This window comes from Diplotaxodon limnothrissa, linkage group LG4, assembly GCF_057381915.1.
Source record: "Diplotaxodon limnothrissa isolate DT_005_m linkage group LG4, D_limnothrissa_male_GT1.1, whole genome shotgun sequence".
NCBI classification, from domain to species: domain Eukaryota; kingdom Metazoa; phylum Chordata; class Actinopteri; order Cichliformes; family Cichlidae; genus Diplotaxodon; species Diplotaxodon limnothrissa.
Window position 1 is genome coordinate 4,172,669 of NC_140599.1, and position 10,950 is coordinate 4,183,618.

General features: G+C 40.1%; 1 protein-coding gene across 1 annotated transcript in view; it reads right to left on the reverse strand.

Annotated features, from left to right (window-relative positions):
- Positions 1–9,348, reverse strand: part of LOC146633063 (thyroid hormone receptor alpha) — a 40,990-nt gene extending 31,642 nt beyond the window's left edge. Inside the window, exon 1 of the mRNA XM_085351300.1 lies at positions 9,274–9,348. Within this exon, the coding sequence (XP_085207426.1) occupies positions 9,274–9,329 (56 nt within the window). The 5' untranslated portion in view covers positions 9,330–9,348. The remainder of the gene's footprint in view (positions 1–9,273) is intronic.
- Between the last annotated feature and the right edge of the window lie 1,602 nt (positions 9,349–10,950).

Consider the following 10,950-nt stretch of genomic DNA (forward strand, 5'->3'; position numbering starts at 1 on the left):
ACAGTGACGCTGCAGGCATGTGAGGCCAAAAGAGATGACAAACAGCACAAGTACCTAAAAACCAAACTGCACAGTAGCTTTTAATACTTGATTTTGACACAGGATGTCATATGATAGATAACCTTCGTGCTAAAATTAAATTACAGGTAGGGCTGCCATGACTAGTCACGATTACTAGCAAAATTGTTGACGACTAATTTAATAGTTGACGAGTTGTTTGAAGCTTTGTAAGAACCAGAAAGACGCAGGAATAGGTAGTAGGATTTAAGAGTGTAATAACGGACTGAAACAGAAGATGGCAGAAATGCATCTACAAGGATGCCAGCTGCCGTTAAACCCCGAAGAAGAAGAAGCAGCAATCTTCGGTATCGTAGCTGTGTCCACATTGATAGGCCGATTACATGACAGCGACGCGACGAAGGCTGTCCACGTTTGAAGACTCCTCCAAATGCGTCCTCCTTCTCCCTAGATTTGAAGGATGGGTCGGGTGTATCCTTCGTGGCCCAATCTATCCCAGAATTCAATGGTTGATTCTGTTGCTTGTTTTAAACTCATTTATTTTAGTGTAAGAACAACTATTTTAAACAGCTGTGCGCACATGCACTACAAAATTACAAAAAGCTCAATCTTTTACTAAAATATGAAGGAAGCTGTAAAGAGCCATGCAGTTTGATATAAACGTCAGGATAAAAAAAATACTCATCAATGAATAAAACAGGAAAAGAGCATTTTTTTAAAGGAGAAATGTGAAACCAGAGATTCCACTGACTAAAAAGATACACACATAAAAGAGTAGAAAAGCTAAATCTAGTGCAGTCTTTCATGTCCAAAACAAGCTGCACAGAAATGTTCTTTAAGTCTGACTGCCAATAGCAATCGCAAGAGCACAGAGCAAATGCCACCATCAGTGCTCTTTCCTAGCAATAGCACCCAGAGAACTGTGCTATGTCTTTGGAGCTGAAAAATCTGAAGGATCTGAGCTCCTCTCAGCAGAAATGATCCTCTTCAAAACAGTGTGTTGTGACGATGTGCCTGCATTCAGCCATGATAAACTACAGCAAAAATACTGACACCAATTAAATATCATATGTAGAAATCCACCTTTTTACATTTTACACAAACAGGAACATCATGGTGGGAACCACAGGTGGACAAAAATGTTTTGCCAGTGACTCAATGAGACTCTTGGGATGTATCAGTACAGGTAAAATATTTAATGCACTCTGTTTTAATATGTTCTGCTCTGGGTCTAATACACCAAAGACTGTTTAAAACAGATGCAGGTACCACTCTGAAATATAACTGTCTTTGAATCTCAGAGACTTTGGAGGTGGCAAACCTGGCAAAGGTTGAGCCTTTAAACGCCTCTAAACGAAGCATGGTTTTAATGCAGTCATTCATCCTTTGTGCTGACGTTTCAAAGGCATTTCAAGTGGGGGAAGTGTAACACTGAATGAGCGGTGAGTCATCTCCAGTCAGTGTCAACCAACTCATTTCATACACTGGAGCTAATTTTTCCGCCATCATTGCCATTAGTTTTTTCTGCTTACAAATTCTCAATTACCACATTGTTTTCTGATGAGTTGTGTGTGGAAAAAAAGACCAAACAAAACTATTTTATTATCTCTGCATTCCAAAGACTTCCACGTGTCTCAGCTATTCAAAGGCTCCACTGCCACTTTGACTTATAGGCAACAATAAACTAAAGTGAAAAACTTCAGGGGAATGACTGCAAAGGGTCAAAAAATTTGGAACCTGCCTTCACTGCAATTCCTGTTCCAATATGCACGGATATTGCATGTGTTACGATATCTCAGCGTCCCGGACATCTTAAATCACTGCCTTCTATTCTTATTTTCAACTTTTACTCATAAATGATGAAAGCTGAACTGAAGTGGGCTCGAGGAGTTTAAAAGAATTTACTTCTGATATTGGAGTCAGTATCTATGAAATGCCAATCCACCCCCCCCCATCCAACTAGCTGAGAGCGATATGAAAGCACTGATCTCAGTTCTGCATTACAAACATACGAGGTTATTCTAAGCACAGAAGTAAAAAGAAAAGCACAGAAATTCTTGTAATCACACAAAATTCTGCATGCAAACTTCTTCAAACACACATCCAATCACTCAGTTGCAATTCTGCTTTGCAGACATTAATTGAATTGCTCTGATAAAAGCTAACTGCCTGCTGAAACATTCAAAGGCTTTGCACTGCGGTTAATTTTGAGACATACACACAAACAAATTGGTACACATACACACACCAAATTCTATTTCAGCTCCCCGACTCCAGGCTATGCGAAGCCGTGTGTGTGTGTGTGTGTGTGTGCTCACTTGTATCTAGAACACGCCGTGACTCAGACAGCACAGAGGGGAGGGGTCAGGGCATGAGGCAGCACTCACAGGAACACGTGCGTGCCCAATGATACTCTGAGAATCACACGTGCGCATGCGCAAAAACAACACAAAGCGACAATCCCCTGTTGATGTCGCATACTGAGGCGTCCCAAACTGTCCTCTGCTTTCTGCGGCTCCATCTGCCCTCACTGCTCCTAATCCAGCTCTCTTCACTGCGCTTATCCCCACACAGACGCACACACGTGCGCTCGTACGAGGCATGCATGTAAACACACACACACACGCCAACATGCATACATTATTCATACAGCTGGGTAGGTACATGGCACGTGCAACTTTTGAAAGTTAATCGGGGTTTTTTTCTGGCTCAGAGTGGCGAGGAGCTCTGCATGGCAATAAGCAGGTTTGTTTTGGTTTTTTTGGAGACCTGTGTGTTAATTTCTGACCATCTTTATGCTGTTTATGACAGTTGTCTTTATTTATATACAAAATCACACCTGTGTCGTCTTTGGTGGTGGTCTGGGTTAGAGATGGACCGATCCGATATTATGTATCGGTATCGGTCCGATACTGACCTAAATTACTGGATCGGATATCGGAGAAAAATAAAAAATGTAATCCGATCCATTAAATATCACGAAAGCACCGCACAAAACTTGCAACACGCCGTAACTCACCTCAGAACGTTAGCACATCGGAGCAGTATGCATCACGTGATAGAGCAGCTGTGGCATGCGGGACCTGTCGGTGGTCTGGATAGCATGTGGAGCTTCGCTAGCAACCTGGCATTTCATCTCCGACAAAGTTATCCCGAGAGAAGTAAAGCAAGTGTGTAAGTCCATCTCTGAATGTTTGTAAAGCATTCCCACGTTAAGCTTAACAAGCGACTGCCTCTCGCTCTCCGGCTGCTACTTCAATCGTGAAACTGATCAGCTGATCGGCTTTTCTGTCTGAGTCCGTGTCTCTTCTTTGTTTTTGGTCCACTTTGCACCAGAAAGAGGAAACCAGCGGCTGAACAACAGCAGAACGTTTAAGCTTGATAAGCTGTTGTTAGAATGTATTTATTATTACTTTCTACTCGAGGATCTTTTTCTACGCAGCTGACGGCTGGTAACTGTGCAGGGGCGGATCTAGCAAAGTTTAGCCAGGGGGGCCGATAGGGCATTAACAGGGAAAAGGGGGCACAAAGACAGACTTTTCTTTCTTATTCTCATTTAAAATGTCTAGCTTTTAATAAATAATTATCTGACACCCAAAGTTTTAATTTGATGTAAAATGAATAGAAGTCAATTACTGTATATAGTGACTATTAAGTCTAATATATATACCCTAGTAAGCTATAGTACTTTTTACTTTGGGAAGGTACCATCTGTGCAGTCTGCAATTTTGTTGAAGAAAGATGTTGAATCTATTTAATATTTCTTGAAAAATAATTGATTTCTGTGCATTTTTTTTCACACTGCATCAAATTAAGGTTGATTACGTCGATTAAGCATCATGAGGTGGCGCGTGAGGGGTGGTTCTCTATTTTTTATTTATTTATGTTGTTGCTGGGAGTTGGAACCCTGTTAGTTAGGTTGCTTAATATTTACGCTAAGTACTCTTTAAAATACCAGAATAGGGAGGATGGTGTAGGTTTAAGTTTATTAGATTGATCAGTATTGCTGAACTATGAAATATTTTTTTTGTATACAGGTATAACAGAATAGCTTTAGTGTAGTTGTTGTTTTAAACTTGAGTATGAACTTGCAGACTTGCAAAATGCAGCAAGATATTTTAAAAAACAGTTTTGTTGATTAAAAAACACTATATCGGATTCATATCGGTATCAGCAGATATCCAAATTTATGATATCGGTATCGGTATCGGACATAAAAAAGTGGTATCGTGCCATCTCTAGTCTGGGTGAGTCCATGGTGTAAAGAGCTGGCAGCTCTGTTTGATATCCGGCTGATATTTTTTCCTGTTAGAGGAGGTAACCTGCTTAACTGTGCATATGACATCTGTTCACCTCAACGATAAATGCATTTCTTAGAATTTATAAACCCCTACTCTTTAATAACTCTGATTTGTCCCAGCAACATTTCTGCTCATGTGACTGGGATAACCAGAGACTCACAGCAGCTCTGTTTTGAGGCCTTTTTCCTTCTGCTTAATGGACGGCTCTCTGCTGTGCTCTGTGCAAGAGGAAATGCTGTGACACTGTTGTCTGGATGTTCTTCTATGTGTCTGAGGAAATATAGGTAGCACTCCAAATACATGATTACAATTTCAAACATGTGAATGTGTAATGAATGTACAGTGGTCCCTCGCTGTAACGCGGTTCACCTTTCGTGGCCTCGCTGTTTCGCAGATTTATTTTGTGTGCAATTAAAAAAAAAACAAAAAAAACAGCGCATTGTGTTCTGCGTCCTGATTGGCTGTAGACCATTGTCAATCAATCTCCTCCGTGTCTCCGGTCAGTACAGAATGCGTTCAGCTGGTCAAATTTACATAAATCTTCGATGGCTAGCAGTGTGACTCTGAAGTGCTGTACCAGGGCTGTTCGATATATCGATATATATCCGATGACGATATGAAAACGTCTATCGTTTCATTTTACACTATCGTTTATTTCATGGTGTCGCAAGATAAACTGTTTACGGCAATATGTTTTTCATCGTTTTGATGGTCACTATAGAATTCATTTCTCAAAGTACTCTGTTCTTTCTCTTATATTTAATATAACCACACTGCGGACGGACCAGCGACTGCTTTTATGCGTTGTTGTTAGCAACAACGACGGTTTGCTTGCTTATTATGCACATAGACCTTTCACAATAAAGCTGAAGATTCTTTTGAGATTTTTCAAAATAACCTGAATCACGTGTAATTGTATGCAGAGTGTTTACAGATGAGAAGCTGAAAAGAGCCGTCAGGTGCTAAAAAAAAGAAACCTTAGAACAGGCTTTTCCCCGCAGCACGTAATAAATACTTCATGCTGCGGGGAAAACACTGGACTCCAGGTACACGACGCCCAGATGAAAACACTTCACGCAAGTCGAGCTGCCTGAGATTCACAGAATTTACAGAATTTACGATAAATGTCTTTTATCGGGATATGAGATTTTGGTCATATCGCACAGCCTGTATGTTTGTTTTCTCCCCAACAAACACAACAATGTCGATGAAATGTTTTGCACCGTCAAAGGCACCTGCGGTAGCACCCAAAAGGGAGGGGAAGATGCCATCGCACAAAAAGTTGGACTAAAGGAAGGTAGCAATTACCATATTTTTCAGATTATAATTAAGCAAAACAAAACAGTCAGATAAGTCAAACTTTACTCAACTCGTTCTTCTTGCTTCCTCTACTTCTGTACCATTGATTCATTAATGTTGAATTCTCTCACAGCTGCTCTATTACGATGTTCTGGACCTGAAAACAAGGTTTGATCTTTGGTTTCATTCTATAATACTGGACTTCTTTTTCTACGAAGGTTTGAAATTTGAGAGTTTCAACAAGAGAGAAAAGTGTGAAAATGTTCACGCCTGTCTCTGGAAAGTGTATAAAGTGTGTAGTGAGGAGTTTTACAGCCGTAAAACATCGATAATAATTGTAAAAAAATAAATAAAAAGCTGGCTACTTCACGGATTTCACCTGTCGCGAGTTATTTTTGGAACGTAACCGCAATAAACGAGGGACCGCTGTAAACATACACTGTGCTTCTGATTGCCCCAGAAGCACCAAACAGGCTCTGCTGGAAACATGTGGCCGTGCTGAATCCAACAATCTATATGTGACTTTAAGGTATAGTCAGTGTTTCACATTAAAGAGTGTGTGATGTGGTCCGAGTAACATACACGGGTGCAAAAAGGTTGCATTTATCAAACGAGCCACGCCCTGACATTTAAAGGAACAGTGTGTAAAATCTAGATATCAGCAGATCACACAGTGCAGTCAGCTGAGATCTGTTTTCACCATCTCCTGGTTCATGTGGAAAGTCATAGCTATGGATTTAGACTTAGACATCGTACTGTTGCTTGCACAATGAAATTAGGTAGCAAGACCACAAAGATGCAAAAGTAAAGAAAATAATATACAAGTAAGAAAAGTAAGAACACTATGTACAGTATATACACGATGTTGGGTTACAGGAAGCATGGGGTGTGTTCCAGGCATCATAATGAAATATAATAAATAATAAATAAGGGCAGAATGGCTGTGGTCGTTAAGGATATGTTGAGGGATGGAAATTGCACATCTGCCGAAATATTGCACAGAACAAAATGTTGCACGAAAGAAAGACAAAGAAACATAATAAATAGCAAATAGCAGCAACAGAATGATTGTATGATTGAATGGTGGAGATCAGCTCACACTCTTAATTTGCATTCAGCTATGGATCGTCCGCTGTAGGACAAACAACTCTGGCTTGTGGTCAGCTGTCCAGAAGGATCGCATGTCTAATCTGTTGACATTAAGTACAATATAAGAAATAAATAAGGATGTTTATGCACATTTCTGTGCATTAGAGCCCTGACTTTGCTCAGGAAGAGGCTGACATTTTATCCAGATGCCGGTTACTGCTGGATGATAAAACATAGTAGTTATGACGAGTGATGGGAATAATGGCGTTACTTTTTTCAGTAACGAGTAATCTAATTATTATTCCTATCGTTACAAGGCCGTTACCGTTACTAACAAGAAAATGCGGTCGCATTACTATTTTTTAACAAACAGACGGTTGAAGCTGTGTTCAGCTTACCGCAGCTTATATCAGCTGCACGGAAGTAGCTGTAAGTAATCTGGGCGCTGCAGCTTTAAGCAGCTGCGCGCAGACGGCAATCACTTTCTGACAGATGATCACTTTTTGGTACAACACCTGGAGCTCAGGGGTTAAACAATCACATGACCACTTTAAGATGACAAAGCAACAAGGTGATATATACCAGTGTTTTAATTGTGTTGATCGGCCACGTAAAACCAGAGTCATGATAAACAATATACACGTCTGTTTTTCCTCAATAGTTTCGTCACGTTTAACATCGAAGGACAACGCTAACAAGCACTCTCTGCTTATGAGCAAAAAAGAAACAAAACAAAAACATCCTGACATTTAGTTGTTTAGGAAGAGGGGCAAGTTTCAGGAGTGACGGCGAGAGAGAGATTCTTTAAAGTAACGCTTTAAATGGTTACTTTTCCTAGTAATTAATTACTTTTAGAATCTCGTAACTCAGTAACTTCTTTCAAGAAGTAACTATAATTAACTACCTTTTCAAAGTAACTTGCCCAACACCGGTTATGACCCTTCACATCTTGAGTCTGATGGTGCACAAATTATTCGCCTCCTCGACACGTGAATGCCTTTAAGTCCTCTTCTCTGCCTTTGTTTACTGATTCTGCTCTTTAGCCACACACATAAAACATGATTAAGGACAATCAGTTCAGCTTGTATTCAAATGACCGGGCAACATGGCGGCTTCCACAAACCAGCGCCTGCTGTAATGTATTATGGATTTATTTTAACTATCAGAATGCAGTTTGTTGGAAGCTGTAATGATGTATACACTGACTGACTACAATATCGTTTCTATTAAAGCCCCCAAACAAGATGGTTTAGTCAGCTCATGTCTCATTATTAAAAAAAATAAAGATTTTGCTTTATGTGCAATAAAAATACAAGTTTACCAATTTGGAGTTTGGATGTGATAATGGACGTGTCTGATTTGGAACATGTGTTTCACCGACAGGCTTAAACTAATCTCAATATTTGACAGCAGCTTCACAAGAAAAGCTTCTCATTAAAAGAAAATATATTTGGCAGCTAAAAGAAAAGAAGGGGATGCAGTGCAGCTTGTTGGAGGAACGCGCGATAATAGTGTTCTGCTAAATTTGCTGGTGATCATATCTATAATATTGATTTCTATATGTGCCGACATAAAGCAAATCTCAATAAATTTACTTTTTCAACTTTCTTGCAATTTCCACAATCTCTACAAATAAAACCAGTGGAGACAAATAAAACCAGTGGAGACAAATAAAACCAGTGGGTGTGACTAATAAAGCCCAGAGGGAAAGAAACTCCATGTGACTGTTGCTACATATGGCAAAATGCTTCACAATGAAAGCACTATGAAGAAAAGAACTGAGACATAATAATCACTTATTTATAAACAGTTACATGACTGTAGCATCAAAGAGGGACGTGTGGGACAAGCTATGGATTCTTGTTGGTCCATGTTTATTTCGTTTGTTTACAAACTTTGGCCCTTCTAACGGTTCAGCTGCAGCTCCTCCTCACCGTCGTTTTGTTACACTTTTGTTAATTTAGTTTAGTTTTATTTAATTAATACACTCTTTGGGTCTCTGTACTCCAACATCCTCGCCACACAGCAGTGGCTTCAGTTTGCTGTGTCTTTAGTTTCTTCTTCATCAGGCCTGAAGTGAGTCTCTGTGAATTTATCTCGTGAAGCGGTAAAAGCATGTGTGTGTGTGTGTGTGTGTGTGTGTGTGTGTAGCTGCACGTGCAGGAGGAACAGCGAGTACAGCAGGCAGCGTGACAGTGCTCAGCCGTCCCTTTTACTGCTCCTAAAATTCTGCTAAATTCATGGCATTCCTTCTCTTTACCCGCTGAGACAACAGCCTGTCTGAATCATTTGTTCAGCTTCTATTTTTCACTTCTTACCTCAAATTATTTGAACTGGTAGCTAAAAAAAAAGTGTGTTGCTGTAGCTCTTAATCTTTCATTAATCATCCATGCCTACAGCTCTGCTTTCATCTGTTGTCCCTGCCACACCATTAATCTTAGCTTTCCTTTCATGTTTACATCAAAAATGGACACACACACACACACACACACACACACACACCCCCAAAGGCAGATGTACACTCCATCACATTTTGTTTACCACACACACCACCCCTCTGTCTCACCCTTTCTCATCTCCCTCAGACGAGTTGCTATCCTGCTTGTTGGACATTGGCTCCATTCGGCCTCAGTCCCATCCAGCAGCCAATCACAGGACAGCGAGGCAGACGCTGAGCTCGCCAGCCTGCTCAGTGTTCACTGGCAGCCCGCTCAGTAGCTAACCATCCCAGACTGTAGGCAGCGGTTGGCTGGGAGGAGCGCAGTGGGCGGAGCAGAAAGCTGGAAGGGCAGAGAAACGATGCAGTGAGAAACAGGCAGTCACATGATGTGGATCATAAATTATTTCACTACATTTTTAATTCACAGCGTTACATAATGACAGATGCGATTGTGATATTTCAGGTTCTTCTTTTGTTTCCAAACGACATTTTTTCATTTGTTTTCAGCGCTGGATGTTCATCCAATCATGTGAATGAAAGGCTGGATTAAAAAAATGTATTATTTTTTCAATATCAAAGTCACAGTTATTTAAGGTAGCTGTAGTATTAATGTCTGTAGCGCTTAGCTAATTCTATCTATAATCCAAAGTAATTCAAATCAAAATAATTAACTGTGACTGCAGCAGATCGCACAGGTTGGCCCGGCTGCTGAAGGTCTGCAAATAACTGACATCTACATTAATAAACATAGACAGAGGCAGCAAGCTGTAATCAGTCTGAGCCGATGAGCACAGCACGTCTAAGACGAGTGGCTCAAACCTTTGTATCATGCTTATATTCCCATATGAACGCAAGCTTGCCGTGTGCCCACATTTAATGCCAGCTTGTGTATGCAGACAGCGATAGATTTGAATCCGATTTGCAATTTTCACACAGATTCCCACAAAGCGTTGTGTTAGATTTACACATTTTTACCCCTTGAATCAGGAAAGTCAAAATCAAATCAAATCAAATCAAATCACTTTTATTGTCACATCACATGTGCAGGCACACTGGCACAGCACATGCGAGTGAAATTCTTGTGTGCGAGCCCCACAAGCAACAGAGATGTGCAAACACAACAACACAAACGAGCAAAATACAAGAATGGCCAACCTGAAACTAATAAATATATGTACAATATATAATAGTGTATGCATTTCTGGATGTGTATACTAAACATTTTCCTGTGTGTGTGTGTGTGTGTGTGTGTGTGTGTGTGTGTGTGTGTGTGTGTGTGTGTGTGTATACACATTTTTACAAATTAAATAGTAAAAAAAAAAAAAAAAAAAAAAAAAAAAAATAATAATAATAATAATAATAATAATAATAATAATAATAAAATATATAAAATATACAGAGTTGAATATGTGCAGAACAAGTGGCAACAAGTCTGAGAAGAAATGAGGATAAAATGTGATTTTTGGCAGGACACACACACAAGCATGCGAGACTGTGGGAGGAAAGTATCCCGAGAGAACTCGGGCAGTCACATGCAAACTGCAGCTCCACGCAGAAAGGCCCGGCCTGTGGATTCAAACCCAGACACTCGCTGCGGTGAGGCGACACTGCTAACCTCTACGCCGCACAAAAATACTTATAATAAGAATTCTTTTTCCCATAGTATTATTATGATTATTATTATTATGTAACAACAATAATCTTCCCGTGAACAGGCTTCCGATGTAACGTTTGACTTTATTGATCAGGCCCTCCGACCCAGTTTGTGCTTTAATTGCTTCGTCACATTTTCAGGGGTGGTTT